This window comes from Salvelinus alpinus, chromosome 36, assembly GCF_045679555.1.
Source record: "Salvelinus alpinus chromosome 36, SLU_Salpinus.1, whole genome shotgun sequence".
In the NCBI taxonomy this organism is placed as follows: Eukaryota; Metazoa; Chordata; class Actinopteri; order Salmoniformes; family Salmonidae; genus Salvelinus; species Salvelinus alpinus.
The window spans coordinates 15748993-15765948 of record NC_092121.1 but is presented as its reverse complement, the minus strand read 5'-3'; the positions used below and the strand labels follow the sequence as shown (position 1 = coordinate 15765948).

Here is a 16956-nt window from a genome sequence, read left to right as displayed (position 1 = left end):
TTTGTATGATCTCTTATATACTATTTTAGGCCCAGCTTTTGGAAATTTGGCTTTCCTGGATATAGCCACTATATTGTGATCACTGCATCCAATGGGTACGGATACAGCTTTAGAACAAAGTTGTACAGTATTAGTAAAAATGTGATCAATACATGTGGATGATCTTGTTCCTGTAGTGTTTGTAAACACCCTGGTTGTTTGTTTCTGAGTGATGCAACATGTGCCTAGTAGACAACATGACGGAGCAGATTACTGTTCAATTTGAGAATTGCGCTCATTCCCTCACCACTTTTGCCCATTCACGTCATGGGCCATAGACAGGTGCACTGTGGTTCAGCTTAATCGATGCCAATGCCTAGTAGTGTGGGTGGGGTTCAACAGGCACAGTACATTTTTTAAAGCTGTCACTCCTGTCTAAAAAGTGCAGAGATATTCTTGAAACACAACTGACTTTTGTAGTTTTCTGTAACACAGCATACTGACTGTATAAAGACATATTTATCAGTTGTATATTTCCATGCAAATTCCTGATGGACAGTCCAGTGAATGGTTGATGTTTTGAATGTATTTCATTTGGATCGCTTTCTACAGTGCTTGTTTGCCATAAATGTTCTGTTTACACTATGCTATTAAAGGAAGGCACTGTGTTAGTAAACACAGAGGAAATTACTTCTTACATCTTACCCGATTTAAATGTTTAGAATGAATAACATAGTTTTGACTATGTGGATATTTTGTATTAATAAACTATGAGTTCATTTAATCATGTAGTTGGTTTTTTTCTTTTTCCTGTCTCGCGTAGTTGTCATCCTCACGCCCTGGTGGCGCTGCAGACAAACAGCTTAATGCGTGCAAGGTGTACGACTGCTTTTTCAACTACGGAGAGGTGATATCAGGTGGTATGCGCTCTTGAAAACTGTCAAGAACCATATAAGAGACGTAAAAAGTCAGAGACAAAATGACCGAGCACAAAGAATAACCATACGTTAATTAAAGTACTTTCAAAAAGCATAAGTTGTGTAAAACAGTTTACTGTAAAATATGACGTGGACGGAGTGGACATGCTTCGGTTGAAACAGGTGCATTGACTAGCCTCTAACACCAGCTGCGCTGAAAATGTGATTCATCGTTTTGACGACGGTAAACCATTGTAGCCTACTGATGTTAGTGGTTGTTTTTGGCTCTATTGAATTAGCTTACAGTTTTTTATTGAAGGTTTGATTAGGGGCATATGGCCCATTATATCTTTATTTTCTGTGATTTCAGTAATTCTTCGAATATAGGCATTCGTTAGTTAAATAAAAACAAATATGATTACATCCTCAATGTTAAATATGATTGCTATGTACCTATTCTTGATTTTAAGCTATATTGCATTATTTACCAGGTATTCAAACATTAACCAAATAGTAAATGTACATGTTAGCTACTGTTTGGAATATGTTTATAAGGATTTCTATACATATTATTTTTATTTATTCACAGTGCGTGCTCTGTATGAAGATAGTCTGTGAGACAGCGAGTTCACTTGGCTGGCAGCCATGAAGAGGAACAAGCAGATCAACATTAAGGGTGCTCTAGTCCTCTCCAGCATCTTCCACTTCCTGTATTCTTGTGCCAGAGCCTGCATCCTCCCCTTCCTCACCCTGTACCTCAGATACCTGGGCCTCACTCCCTCCATGACGGGCCTTCTCATGAGCACCAAACATCTCATCTCCCTGGTCTGGAGCCCTCTGGCCAGCTTTCTGTCCAAACACTACAACAAGAGGAGGGCTGTGATTACAGGGTCTCTGGTCTGTTCAGCAGGGGCAGCCCTCGTCCTCCTGCTTATCTCATCCACAGGCGTCGAGACGCTGACCAGTCACTGCAACATCTCTCACCTCAGTGTGAGCCCCACTGAAGAGCTGAGTGACTATGTGCGTGTTGTTGGCAGTGTAATGCCTACCACCCACACTACCATTTTGTCCCAGTCAGCAACACATGAATCTTCACCTACGGAGACAACCAGTTACACTGTGTCTTCCGCTGTTTCAATGAGCAAAGCCACAACCTACACTCTCCAGCTGCAACATTCCAACAATGTGACTTCTCAATGGTCACAAGTGAATGTATCTGTGGCCAACCACAGTATAGGAGGGGAGAGAAATGGCTTAGAGTCCCACCACGGTGCCTCCAACACTTCGCCCACAGTGAGGAGGGTTAGCAGGTCAGCAGAAAAGAAGAAGCAGAGGGAGAAGGATGAGGCCCGCTTAGAGTTCCTGGGAAACCTCAAAGTTATGGACGTCCAGCACCAGCTCTTCTTCATGCTCCTCATCGTGGTGTCGATATGGGAGCTGATGGCCGCCCCTCTGGAATGGACCGTGGACGATGGGCTGTATGAGTATTTGGATTTTGTGGATGCCTCTGATCGCTATAGTAGCACAGGAGTGTGGGGGCTGCTTGGGGCAGTGTGTGGGGTGAGTGGTGCAGGACTGCTGGTGAGCCACCTGGACTGCCTCATTGGCTCACACACACCCAGGGGAGCTGTCCACTTCTACTCCTATGTATCTGTGACAACCCTGGCCGTGCCTGTGGTGGCCTTCCTGCCCCTCTACCTAAACAAGAAGCGTAGTCGCTCCACTGGGCTCTTCAAAGCTTTACAGCTGGTGCGAGGGGACCTCCGTGCCCTGCTGTGTGCTGCCACTGCCTTCCTAATGGGGCTGGCGGGGTCTGCGGTGGATGACTTCCTGCTGTGGCAGATGCAGGACCATGGGAGCAGCGAGCTGCACATGGGCCTCTCTTTAGCCGTAGCGTTGCTCTCCCGGGCCGCCTTCCCTCTGCTGAGTGGCCGGGTGTCGAAGCTCCTGAGCCCAGGCAGGGTGCTGCTGGTGGGGACGGCCTGCTTGGCCCTGCAGAGCCTCTACTACTCCTTCCTGTGGTGCCCATGGGCTGCAATACCTGTCCAGGTGCTGAGCTGCTTCAGCAGTGGCGCCCTCTGGTGGGCAGTGCAGGTGCAGTGCGGGGACGTGGCCACGCCGGGCACAGAGAGGAGCGTGAGGAGGGTCTACCAGGCCCTCTCTCTGGACCTGGGGGCAGGGCTGGGCAGCATGGCCGGGGGGTTTGTTGTCCACAGGTTTGGGGTATCTGTGCTATTCAGAGGGGTAGCGGTGATGCTGCTCCTGTGGTGCCTGTTTCTGCCCCTGCTCCAGTGGAAAGCCCCACGCCAACGCAGGATCAACTACTCCCGCCTCCTCGCTGCTGACACCAGTGAAGTGAGCGAATCCGAGTCGGAGCAGGAGACAGACTGGCTGGAGAAAGTCATGGAGGATGACGAGCAATAATAACATGGGCAGGAGCATAAATCATTAGACCTAAGGAACAATATGCAACATAATGGAAGGATGACAGTATCAATTCTGCTCCTGGAGTATTCCACCACCACTTACGGACATGTCACTCTTCATTTAGTCTGCCTTCTTGCTGCTCCACAAACTGCTAAGTGAATCTGTCCCTGGCTGGTTTAATTGAAAACCCAGTATTGCTTTTTAATTCTCTTTACTGCAGCTTTATTCATTTAGTGCTAATGCTCTAGCATTCCCCACCTGCCCAGAAGGCGTTTAGCATTCTTCAGTTAAACTAAACACATGGACTGCAAGCCTCACTATTGCACTGGAGGTTGATCCACTGTGAATGCAGAGTGATGATAAACTGTCATTTGCATAAGCTATCAAGAAACTCGGGATAGCAAATAACGGAGAAGAATTAGGTGTGGGCAGGTGACTGTGCGAGTGCTTATGAGTGTTACTACAGTCCACGTTAGGCAGCTTTACTGTTTGTAACATAAGGCCTCTTGAGTGCAGGTGTGGTCTTTGGGCGAGACAAATCCCTGGACTAACAGACTCATCCTGTATGTGTGGTTTAGCCTGCTCTCACATGACGGATACTTACTCTCTTGAGTCCACTGTGAAAATGTTATGTTTTGTTCAACTATAATAGAACTTACCCCTTGGGTCAGTTTCCTAACTAAACATGAAGTGCCTCTTGTGTGGGGGAAGTATTAGAAGCTATCTGTTGTTGGTTGCTGAACTTGTAGGTTAGATGGTGTTTGCTAAACCTGTATTTCAAAGGATGTTTGCCAAACTTGCCACAGGTGACATGGCCCATTTTGACCTGACTGTTATTTCAGCATATCAGCCAGAGACACTAATATAGTTTAGCACCTCTCCCTGAAACCTCTGTCTAATTTACAATGCTTGGAGTGGATATAACAGTACATTACATACAGTGGTTGATTTACATGTCCAATGACTAGTAGTATATCAATAAAAATATGAGTATTATTGTGCCTTGAAGACATTCTCAAATATTGATGACTGGCATTACAATACCTTTTGTTTATCTAATGTTTATAGTATGTTTATTGATACATTGTAAGTCAATGCAGTGGACAGTATATGTCAATACCTCACAACAGCATAGTGTCAAACATCAGAAAATGTGTTGTAGTGTTTTTAAAGAACACAAGCAGGAAACCCAATGCCTCTTGTGTCAATATCAATACGCCTCTTAATGTAACAAAGCAAAGGTCAGCAGTATGTGGAACTCCTCTTGAATCTTTGTATTTGGCCTTGTCTGTCATAACTCATGACTGTGGAGAACAGTCAGTTGAGTGATAAGGAGCTATCAGCCTGAGCAGGCGCCATAAGTAAAATATTTGTTTTTCAACAGGACCAGTCGGTCCCAGACGGTGGTCCTTCTGTTCACGTCCACCTCATACTGTTGACTTACTCACGCACTATCCTGACCTTATCAGCCAGAGATAAAAAATAAACTATTTTATATTTGTATCTGTCTGTGGACTGTAGACCTATAGGATACTGTTCTCTACTGATGACTTTAGTCTGAAGTCCCTGTGTGTACACAGCTACTGGATCAGTTTATAGGGTAAGTGACGCTGCCCTGGGCTTGGGGTGCTTCCACCTACTGGCCAGAGGCAGCACCTGCTACCAGCCCAGTCTCGACAGACCAGACAGAGCTGGCTGACAGCCCCATTCAGTGAACACCGATGATGCTTCCAATACAGCAGCACCATCTGCTCCCTCCTCACCAGTCAGTCCTCAAGGGCCCTGCAGGATGAAATCATGTCAGCTCCAGCATAAACTCAATCAGGCATGGAAAATGAATGGTGGAAGCTGATATCACATGTGAATGTTATTCTTTCATTGTTTTGAGGTGGGGGAATATTGATCCCCTCCAAACCTTACCTGTTCACGTCACAAGGTGGCGCTTCACGTTATACTACAGTCATTTGACTCGAGCTGTGTCCGTGGTGCTGAAATCACACTGTATTCTGCAAATACACAGCTGACGATCATCATGTATTCTCCACGTGGTGATGGTGTTTCGTTATGGCCAAGTAAATAAATAGCCTGCGCCGTGTAATTACATTTTCAAATAGGCTAAAGTAGGCTAAGGGTATTTTTCTGCCACTGATTTATCATTATCAAGCCTGAAGTCGTTCAAACCGAAGAAATGGAAAAGGAGCGAAAATCCTCCAAGCAATATGGGTCTTTGGAACGAAACAAATTGGATGGAAAAGCCGATAAGAAGGGTGAGCCTTTGCAAAATGCTTAATTATATACAGTACATAGCATAGAAAGTTGTATATATGCGGGCTGCCTTTATCTATTCTACTGTGAGGTTTTTTGCATGAGGATAAATTGACTTTGATAGAACGTGGTGCTGAAATCGTAAGGTTTTAGTCTATTTTCTTTACAAAAATCCAATATGTTTTGTGATTTGGAGACTTTATGAAGATTATATGATACTCAAACTGAGCTCCATCTATACATTGAATACTTGCAGTAATTCCGATTAGATGAACGTGTTGTCATATTCTTCATGGCAATAAGGCTTAATGTTACTCTGGTCCATGTGCTGATCATAAAATGAAACACTTGACTGGGTTAAGGACACTCATTGGTGAGTGGAACAGAGAAGTGATCTGATATTCTTGTGTAATGTCTGTTTTCTTATTCTGTACTAGTAGAATCATTTCATGAACATAGACCGTGGATAATGTTACTGCATTTAGGAGTAAAAGCCATAACGGGAAGACTCGTGACGAAAGATAGATCGATTCGATCTGAGTGAGAATTATTTTCTGAAAAGAGAACTTGGTGCAACAAGGCATAGAACAGAGCGTGCAGAAGGCAGGGGAGTACACTTTAAAATGACATCTGAAGACTGGGGGCAGCAAGGCGACCTAAAGAGCGACTTTGCTTGGAATTAGTAGGCAAAATGATGGAAATCGAGGGTGTTTGAGCTGAGGTTGAGGAAGTTTTTTTTTTTTACTTCCTCCTAGTGTTTTTGGTATGCAGAGGGGCTCAGTAGAGTAGACTGGTATCCTAAAAGAAGACGTGAAACTGCTGTCCTTACTCATTGTGTTACTCTGTCTGTACAGGTTCCATTGTGAGGATATGACTCACCTTTGCCTCTAGCTGTGACTCTTCACAGGCGACACAGGGAGAGACAGTGATGAGTCTCTAAAAAGGTGAACAGGAACAGAGTATAGCCAGCCACCCACAGAGCCCTGGTAAAGCTCTGGTAATCCAAAATGACATTTTGAAATCCAATTGTGAGGAGCAATTTTCACAATAGGGGCAGAATATTGCCTCCGGGGAAAGGCACACACAGCAGGCAACCCACGATCAAAACACAGACGTCAAGCTTGAACTGAGGATTTCTTCAAAATGCGTAATTAGTGAAGATCCATTGACAAAAAACTATCAGGAGCTGCTAAAACGTAAATGATGATGTGTGTGTGTGTGTTTGATGGCATTAGCCGTGTTATCCCTGGTGATTTGGCCTCTGTTTTCACCTAATGTTGTCTTTTCTGACAAGGTGAAGTAATTAAGAGCTAATTGCAGCACTGTTGGAGGAGTCATAGCTGGTCTGTGAGGAGGCTGCAGGATGAACAGCAGTGGTGCATTACTGGGCTCTCAGTGGGCTGCAGGATTACATAGTGGTGAGGAGTCTACCTGGGCGGCTGGAGGTCAGAGGGAGTTGTTGACTCTTCAGGGCAGTTCACTATGGGAGGTGTCTTGAGTTGCCTCATTAAACTAATGTTAACTAAGAACACAATAGCATTGGATCAGAAAAGCCCCTCTGTAACAATAGACTAAAGAAGAACATCTCAGCCTTTAATCCAAAACAGAGATCCGAGTCATTTGACATCATCAAGCTGCCTCAAATTCCCCTCACTGGTGCATGAATGTATATTGGGCAACTACAACAATAAATCATTTGGAATTAGGACCAGTTTACAATAACTGATAATCATGTAGATTCCTCTTCATCTGGTCAAGAAATGTTCCATCCTACAACAGACGATGGGTTGGATAATTGGAATAAACCATCCATTGCTCAGTATAACGCTCTACAGACTTGCGTTACACTGGCTGGGGATGAGTGAAAGAACTGAGCATGCTCATCCCCAGCCAGTGTAACGCAAGTCTGTAGAGCGTTATACTGAGTAATGGATGGTTTATTCCAATTATCTAACCCAATTATCCAACCCAGTTAGTGTATGCATTGTTTACATATGTATTGTGTTTGACAGTTCTAAGCCATTGCAGGTTGAGATGACTATAATGGAGATTATATTCAGTGTGTCATATCATCTTGGGAAACTAGGATCTCCTCACGGATAGCAATCACAGCGCCTCACAGACTATGACCAATGAAACAGACCGGCCCCCTCCTGGCACCACTGCCAAATTAGGAAATGTTAATGAGACTGCACGAGTCTACTCAACTGATGACCTTAACCAGTTCATTATAGATTCTAGAAATGTACTAGTCCATGGGTGCTCAGCATCTCTTTCCTACTTTAATTGTCACTGATTCTGTCTTCCTTCTCATTGTCTGAGATTATTTCTCATTGTTCATGAAACTCAGACATGTATCAATATCCTGAATTCAACTGTTTAGCGAGAGCTGCCGTCATGCCATCCCAGTCTCCGCACCACTGAGTCTCTGCCCAGCCTGGCAGTGTGCCACTCAGAAAGGCACGTTCCCTCCATGCTGTCCCACTGGGGGAGGAAACCCAGGAAGCGTGCCTCACACATGCTGTAATTAAGACAGGCTGAAGACACACCCACCACTTATGTTGCTGCCATACTTTTTACTATTGTTGTTGTTATTATTATTATTTATCCTGGTACCAGTCACTTTCTCATAATCTCTGCCTACATGTACATATCTACCTCAATACTCCAGTATCCCTGTACATTGTACATTTGGTACTGGCACTGACCCTGTATATAGCTTATTTATTTTTTCTTATGTTTTGTTTGAGTTTTTTCTTAGTTATACTATTTTGATATGAATACTTCACTGTTGGGTAGGGCTTGCAAGTTAAGCATTTCACTGTACTTGTGCATGTGTCAAATAAAACTTAACTTGAAAAGACAGGAGTTCGGTTCTGGCCTCTTCTATGACACGATCATGTTGTGCTGGGATAGGTGGCGCGAACAGAATAAGCAGTCATTTGTTCCCATTTTCGTGCTGATGCACAGTACTATGTCAATGTAGCAGTAGAATAACTTGCTAATACACTAAATGACCAAAGTATGTGGACACCTGCTGGTCGAACATCTCATTCCATTCCATCCACTGCTGCTATAACAGCCTCCACTCTTCTGGGAAGGCTTTCCACTAGATGTTGGAACACTGTTGCAGGGACTTGCTTCCATTCAGCCACAAGAACATTAGTGAGGTCGGGGACTGATTTTTGGCGATTAGGCCTGTTTGATGGGGTTGAGGTCAGGGCTCTGTGTAGGCCAGTCAAGTTCTTCCACACCTCAACAAACCATTTCTGTATGGACATCGCTTTGTGCTGAAACAGGAAAGGGCCTTCCCCAAACTGTAGCCATAAAGTTGAAAGCAGAGAATCATCTAGAATGTCATTGTATGCTGTAGAATTAAGATTTCCCTTCACTGGAACTAAGGGGCTTAGCCGAACCATGAAAAACTGCCACAGACAATTATTCCTCCACCAAACTTAACAGTTGGAACTATGCATTGGGGCAGGTAGCGTTCTCCTGGCATCCGCCAAACCCAGTTTTGTCTGTCTGACTGCCAGATGGTAGAGCGTGATTCATCACTTCAGAGAACTCGTTTCCACTGCTCCACAGTACAATGGCAGCGAGCTTTACACCACTCCAGCCGATGCTTGCCATTGCACATGGTGATCTTAGGCTTGTGTGCGGCTGCTCAGCCATGAAACCCCATATCATGAAGATTCCAACGAACAGTTCTTGTGCTGACGTTGCTTCCAGAGGCAGTTTGGAACTCGGTAGTGAGTGTTGCAACCGAGGACAGACTATTTTTGCGCGTTATGAGCTTCAGCACTCGCCGGGTCCTGTTCTGTGAGCCTGTGTGGCCTACCACTTCGCGGCTGAGGCGTTGTTGCTCCTAGACGTTTCCACTTCACAATAACAGCACTTACAGTTGACCGTAGCAGCTCTAGCAGGGCAGAAATTTGACGAACTGACTTGTTGGAAAAGTGGCATCCTATGACGGTGCCACGTTGTAAGTCACTGAGCTCTTCAGTACGGGCCATTCTACTGCCAATGTTTGTCTATGGAGATTGTATGGCTGTGTGCTCGATTTTATACACCTGTCAGCAGTGGGTGTGGCTGAAATATCCGAATCCACTAATTTGAAGGGGTGTCCACATACTTTTTTATATACAGTGTATCTTTGTTTTCTTGTTTCTCTTCCAGCAGAGGAAGACATTGTCTCAATGGCGGACTCCACCATCACAATAGATCACATTGAAGGGGAGCTTTTCAGAATCGAGCGGATACGTGATGTTCTAGTACGGAGGGAATCAGAACTAAGATACATGTGAGCATTTTTTAAATAACTATCCAATCACACCAACACTCAGTTTCTGACATCTTTTGGTGATTTATCAAATCCCTCTAGTATGAGCTAGAAGAACAGGATACACATTTTGGGCCTTTTAAGTCTCACACATAACATCCATGCCCTGGCTCCTTGTGGAATGGGTTGTGGTTGAACTGTAGTAGGTTTTCACAGGGCTCATTAGAGTTCCACAGTGATCCCCTCGGACTTGGTGACACTCCACATATGACAGCATCTAGCGATTGTGCATGAAGGCGAATTCTGTGTAGAGGACAGCAGCGCTTTGCCTGCTGTCCTATTAGTCTACCAGCTCAGCTCGTACACTTGTCTCAACACTGCACATGGACTTTGTTCTAAGAACAAACAGATTTATACTCTTCTCTGTCTGATCCCCTTGGCTGTAATGTTTCTTCTTCATTATTGTGACATGGGAAAAAGGGTGGAGAGATTAAGAGAAAAGATAATGATGCTGGGTATGGCGAGGTCCAGTTGCTGGGGAGATGTGCACTGATGCATACAGTAGGCTACATTCTCACTGTTCCTCCTCAAGACCTTAACTTTCTGGGTTGGAGCTTACATATAAGAAACCCTTTAATCGAAGTAAAACATCCTATGGGATTTCTGTGAGAATCAGTATGATTACTGAACACTAACCCTACTCTACACTAACAATAATCACTATTGGCCTGGTAAACAACCGCACTTCCGCTCACCATTAAGTAGATGAGCACAGCGGCACAGAGAGAGCTTTTCTCACTTCTTACTGTTTCTGTGATTGCTTCTCTTTCATCTCCAGGGACAGGAGCATATTGACGCCAGTCGCTGCAGAGCTCAAGGTCTTTTCAAGGCTGACCACAGCTCTAACAGAGAGAAACTGAACAGTGATAGCATAATACCTTTGTTCATGTGGAAAAGTAATTACTGTTAGGTTTCTGATGTCTAAAGTAGCTTGTTTCCTTATCTACTTAGGTGGAAGTCAAATTAAAAATGAACAACATGACATGGTTTACTTATGGAATTAAATGAGAACTCTCATTTGCATGCAGTGCATTAGGTGTATGCAGTTCAGCGTGTATTCTTTAATGCTGTAGGCACCACAAGGTGCTTTATTGTGAACGTGTAATGTCGGGATGCAGCTTCAGACACGATGACAGGTCAATACAAAGGGAATCCATATGAAAGCACGTACACAGTTTCCATGCAAATAAGCTGTGAAGCAGCTACTGTATTGGTCACTCCTATGAAGTGGCTTTAAAATAATAACACATTTCCTGTGCTTAAAGGGCTTGGGGCATGTTTATCTAGGAGTTAATTTTCCTCTTATTGTCCGACGGAAAAGCCCAGTTATCCAGAGCCTCAGTGTCTGACCAGTATTGTTTACTTAAACCTCCCTACCTGAGTCAATTAGTGAAATGAGATATGATGCAGCTGCTGCTCAGATAGATGGGGAGTGACTCATTCTCTGTGGCATCCGAGTTAATTCAGCTAATAAACCCTCAGCCAACAATCATTTCAGTCCACCTGAGAAGAGGAGAAAGCTCATTTAGTTCGCCATTTCCACTGAAGTGGTTTCTGTCTGTAGGATAGGCTAATATGGTTATTGCTATCATGTTTATGTTTACCAAGCTGAAATGCGAAATCGCTTAAATTCTATAGCGTTACATTCTGCTATGTATTTGGCCATTTAAATGTACTGTGTTCGAATCGCTTGTGGAGTCACAAAATGCTATTTTTAAATAAAAGTAATTATCTCTACACTCATCTAGAGTATCTCTCCCAGTCTCCTAGCTCTGCCTGTCAGACAGTTTTTTCACTCGGCAGCAATTCTTTTTTAATCGCTATAATTCACTGTCGTTATATTGACCACGTTCTAATAGAGGAGTTATTGCAGAAGCTGAGAGCTTGAGGAAAGTTATGCCTCAGTAGACAGGACACCTGCAGGGTTGTCTGGCACATTGTGGTCCCAGGGGACGGGTGATCACATCAGAAGGTCCTCTATGTCACAACCCTTATTACTGCCCAGCAGGATCTGTCTGTCTGTCCTTAAGTGTTAACCCTAGTGTGGGGTTATACATGCAAGCCACAGTGTCTTTAGCGAGACCACTCAACACTGGAGCCAGCATGATTGTATCTTTAAGACTACAATCTCTCCATCCTCTGTATTGAAGCATTCTGTATGGGTTTCAATTGTTCTGTCAATAAGAGCAATTAGGATTGATTCCTGAGTGTCAGACTAAGTGTGGTACAGGGAGAAGAACAGCCACTGTACTGACAGTCGATACGTGACAGGATCCGATTTTCACCTAGTCCTGGGTTCTCTTCCCCTGGGTCATACTAAACGGCTGTGAAGATAGATTGCCTTTGAAGTATATCAATGTGGTTTATGATTGAGATCTCCCTCAGGATGGACGACATTCAGCTTTGCAAGGAAATCACACGGCTGAAAAAAGAACTTCAGAAGCTGGTGTCTGTTTCAGGTAGGCTACCATACACTCTTAGAAAAAAGTGTTCCAAAAAGGTTCTTCGGCTGTCCCCATAAGAGAACCCTTTTTGGTTCCAGGTATAACCGTTTTGATTTCCAAGTAGAACCCTCTGTGGAAAATGTTCTACATGGAACACAAAAGGGTTATACCTGTGACCAAAAGGGTTCTATCTGGAACCAAAAAGGGTTCTTCAAAGGGTTCTGCTATGGGGACAGCCAAAGAACCCTTTTGGTTTCTAGATGGCATCTTTTTTGTGTGAGTTGACTGTGTGAGGTGAGGTGTTCAATTCACATTATAGAGGGCACACACACTCGCTGTGCCAGAAAATGATGGAATATCTGCATCAAAAGGGCTTATGGTCCAGGTAGTGCTCTAGGAAAACCAATAATAAAAGATTTGCAAGACAAACAAGCAGAAGATTTGGAGCACAACATCCTCATTATCTCAGCTTATCATTTCAATGTTTCAGCCCCAGCCTCTCTCTGAATTATCTCACATTTGGTAGGTTAGATCCAGTGGTAATGCTATCCACGCCACTTTCTCAGTATTATAACAGGAACACCATGCACAGTCATCTGGTGGTTACAGATCCATCAGCCTAAACTTAATTTGCCTGGTGCTTAATCTTGAACTGGAGCTGTATGAATGCTTAATGATTCCTAACATCTATGATTACTATATGAACTGTCTGTGACTGCTGTATGACCACTCCATGACTATACTGTCTGTATGACTCCAGACACAGACAAATCCAATGAGGACCGGCAGAGGGAGGAGGAACTGCTGCAGCAGATCCACAAGCTGGTGGAGACCAGGGACTTCCTGGTGGATGACGTGGAGTTTGAGAGGCTCAGGTGAGTGCTGCCATGATCTTAAAGGCAAGGAGGGTTGGGCCATGTTCTTAAAGGCAAGGAGGGTTGGGCCATCATGTTCTTAAAGGCAAGGAGGGTTGGGCCATGTTCTTAAAGGCAAGGAGGGTTGGTCCATGTTCTTAAAGGCAAGGAGGGTAGGGCCATCATGTTCTTAAAGGCAAGGAGGGTAGGGCCATCATGTTCTTAAAGGCAAGGAGGGTTGGGCCATGATGTTCTTAAAGGCAAGGAGGGTTGGGCCATGTTCTTAAAGGCAAGGAGGGTTGGTCCATGTTCTTAAAGGCAAGGAGGGTAGGGCCATCATGTTCTTAAAGGCAAGGAGGGTAGGGCCATCATGTTCTTAAAGGCAAGGAGGGTTGGGCCATGATGTTCTTAAAGGCAAGGAGGGTTGGGCCATCATGTTCTTAAAGGCAAGGAGGGTTGGGCCATCATGTTCTTAAAGGCAAGGAGGGTTGGGCCATCATGTTCTTAAAGGCAAGGAGGGTTGGGCCATGATGTTCTTAAAGGCAAGGGTTACCGTAACTATCCATGTTGCCGAAGTAGCATCTAGTGACTATTAATATTGGTGACTCAGTCATTGTCACCTCTGAGCCATACTGTATCTGAGCCAGTTGGGGAACATTCTTCCATGTCGCTGTCAATGTGAATTAAACCCACACGATCGATCTGTTGAGGTGGATTTAAAAGGGTATTTTTCACTTCTGTGGTTTATAGAGTATTGTATTCTCTCTAGAGGCTGGGCTGAGCGTTGTGTGTTGCTGTATATTTAGTGTAAATGACAGTGAGTCACACAGAGGAAGCAAGCCCCTTCCATATTGCATTTGTTTACAGCACTAAATTAGCTGTCTTGCATGTCAGGCATCCCTGCTTCTCTGACTACAAGTCTGAGTGACACTTTTGACAGCTCTCAGAGAGGTGGGTGATACGTGGGGAGCAGATACTTAATAATTTACAGTAAAGTGATGTTGACAGTAGAAAATCATGAAGAGAAAATGATACATTGTTTAAGTGAATTCACACCATCCACACATATGAACAAATGACGGAGCTGTTCGTGTATGCCTCTTTGTCTCTATCCAGTTGTTTGGTTGGTTATTTGTTTATTTTGTGTGTGTGTGTGCATGCTTATGTATGACTGTGTTTTATGGCAACAGTGGCTGTGAAATATATAGGAAGATTTTACCCTTTGTTAACTGTGCTCATACCACTAAATCTCCTTCAACAGGGAGAGAGAGGAGGACAAAGAAATGGCTGATTTCTTGCAGTCTAAATTCCCAAAGACCTCGAAGAAAAAAGGTATGTGCAAATGTGTTACCATAGTGCTGTGTAGTCAAGGTTCAAATAGGAAGCTTCCTTTCGTGGAGTTAGTCCAAGACGCATCGAATGAACCAAGTTAAAATATGATAACATTAACAATGCTGATGGTGCTGATGAGGATGATAATGATGTCTCTTTTTTCCCCAGACGTCACAGAGGACCGAAGGATGACCTCCAAAGCCCAGCAGACTTCGTCCACTCCCTTCGTCACCAAAACCGGTCTGACCCTTCTGAAGGAATGCTGCGGCTTCACATGCTCTGTCATGTAGACTCCTGCCCTGTGGAGAGACGGAGACACTTAGTTGGTTTCTGGATGGGGTTATTTGTGTTGAGTGGGCACACAGAGCTCTCATACTTCGACTATAACCCTAAACATATGTACAGTGACGGTTGGGACTGTGTTCCCATCAATGAATCTATTGCTGGGTCATTGCACCAATTTAGTGCATTTTGAGAAGTGTAACTTGGTAAAAAAAAACTTTAGATTTCAGCAAATTTTTACATTCTGTAATATATACATGACTGAGTCAAATAGGCTATGTATATGTCATATATTTGACTCAGCCAAGTCCATAAATCAACACATATCTTCTTCATCACCATGGTCAAAATAAGTCTTCTGGTCCGTGACCATGTTTCAATTAACAAACAGAGGTACTATCCTTTGGACAGAGTGAAAATGACAACGGAACGTTTCCATTCTGATATATTCTTTTAATCTGTAGCAAATGTGGGTCAGCTCCTGGAAATGACTATCTGGCCACCCTTGGATGGTTGGTGTATATTTGTGGACGTACAAATAAGGAAAGCTGTCTGTAAAACCTGTAGTGTGATTTGACACGGTGAGTGACTACGTTTTAAAGCTCTGCAGCAGGAGAGTCATTGAGCACCAGGTTAATGGCAATTATCTTATTCAAATAGACCCTGTCCAATTAAAGTAATTAGACAGTATTATGTGTTGCTATGACTGCAATTATCCCTCTTTAATGCATTAGAGCTTGACACTTCATTCCCATGGGCATTGTCTACACAGCTATGACTAGCAAACCTCACTCTGTCTCTTGGTGACATTTTACATGGTCACGGCTAACTATGACACTGCTTAACCTTGCTAAAGGCCACTGCTTGCTTGGCTTCCATGCCAGGTGAAAAATGAGCTAAAATAGATCCTCCTCTCTGTCATTTGGCCCCTTGGTATCTCCCCTCTGGACTACTGCTTTACTGTGGTAGCTACCCTGTCATTAGCTGTGTCTGATTCCTGGAAAGTCACCAGAATTACATTCAGCTCTCTGCTTTCACAATTCTAATATTGTTTCAATTTCAGGTTCAAATGCCATGTTTTGCATTTTTTGTTCCCCATTACCTTCTATTACGCTGATTGGTCTGACGGGAATTGCTGTTGTTGCCAATTTGCGATACTTGTAATTTTTTTGTGACAGTAGAGGTAAATGTGTGATAGTGAAAACCATGTACTGTGAACGTGGCTTTGACAAATATCTCAGAGTATCAAGGACAACTTTCCAAGTATAATGGAGATCCGAATTTCTCCCCTTTGAATGAGATAATATGCCTTGAAATCAACCGTCTGCTGCTTATTCTATTACAAAACACTCTTTAACCTGACGTCTATCAATGAGCACAGTCTGCTCCATGTAACAGCTCATTCACAATGCTCTGTGTGTTTATGTTTCATTCTCTACAATGGTTTAATCCAAACTGACACATTATCTGGGTGGAAAACTGAACATGTATTTTCACATTTATGATCTTGGGAGTTGATTGATCCTGGGAGTTGATTGTGATTAGGCTACTTGTTATTATGTTTTGTGGCTTAGAATGTCAGAACTTCTGGTTGTAAATATTGTATTGGTTTAGCGTGCTTGTCTAATTAAAGAGTTGTAATGTAGGTTTATTCTCCATTATTAAACCATTATTATTAAATAACTGTTTAAATCTGGACTGTATTACCACCAAGCCAGGTAAACGCTTGTGCAAGGATATTGTAAGCTGGTTATAAGGAGCTAAATTGATTTATTTCAAGATCATGTACATCTTTACCCTAATTGAATCTTGTGCTTTCTGTACTCTCATCTCTATGAATCACTACGCTAACAAATGCTTTGTGTTATCAAGTGAGTGTGATAATTAGGCCGTTTTTTTCCCTTTTCTTCCCCGCTCACATCTCAGAGACATCGGTGGGTGTCGAGCACATGGGAAACAAAGACACAGGAGCCAGTGGAGGCTGCTGAAGGGAGAACAGCTCATAATAATGGCCGGAACGGAGCAAATGGAATGGCATCAAACACTTGGAAACCATGTATTTGATACCATTCCACTGATTGAGCTCCAGTTATTACCACGAGCCCGTTCTTCCC

The 16956-nt window shown here is 43.6% G+C and overlaps 2 protein-coding genes across 3 annotated transcripts; both read left to right on the top strand.

The window, feature by feature from the left end:
• Nucleotides 1–882: 882 nt before the first annotated feature.
• On the top strand, nt 883–4774 carry LOC139565098 (major facilitator superfamily domain-containing protein 6-like). Its single transcript, XM_071385177.1, has 2 exons — nt 883–1140; nt 1486–4774. Exon 2 carries the CDS (start codon nt 1542–1544, stop codon nt 3318–3320), a length of 1779 nt encoding a protein of 592 aa, XP_071241278.1. The 5' UTR covers nt 883–1140; nt 1486–1541; the 3' UTR covers nt 3321–4774.
• A 310-nt stretch (nt 4775–5084) lies between these two features.
• On the top strand, nt 5085–16487 carry LOC139565099 (bMERB domain-containing protein 1-like). Of its 2 annotated transcripts, none has more exons than XM_071385179.1 (6): nt 5085–5590; nt 9771–9891; nt 12316–12389; nt 13135–13249; nt 14490–14560; nt 14729–16487. In XM_071385179.1, exons 1-6 carry the CDS (start codon nt 5512–5514, stop codon nt 14848–14850), a joined length of 582 nt encoding a protein of 193 aa, XP_071241280.1. In that variant the 5' UTR covers nt 5085–5511; the 3' UTR covers nt 14851–16487. The 2 variants fall into 2 exon arrangements, with proteins under 2 accessions (XP_071241280.1, XP_071241279.1); XM_071385178.1 differs by having other exon boundaries at nt 5087–5590; nt 9768–9891.
• Nucleotides 16488–16956: the final 469 nt, after the last annotated feature.

Coding starts and splice junctions, on each gene's coding strand:
- LOC139565099 (XM_071385178.1), top strand. CDS start 5,512: ATGGAAAAGGAGCGAAAATCCTCCAAGCAATATGGGTCTTTGGAACGA. Junction 9,892..12,315: donor GAATCAGAACTAAGATACAT/GTGAGCATTTTT, acceptor GATCTCCCTCAG/GATGGACGACATTCAGCTTT. Junction 12,390..13,134: donor GAAGCTGGTGTCTGTTTCAG/GTAGGCTACCAT, acceptor GTATGACTCCAG/ACACAGACAAATCCAATGAG.
- LOC139565098 (XM_071385177.1), top strand. CDS start 1,542: ATGAAGAGGAACAAGCAGATCAACATTAAGGGTGCTCTAGTCCTCTCC.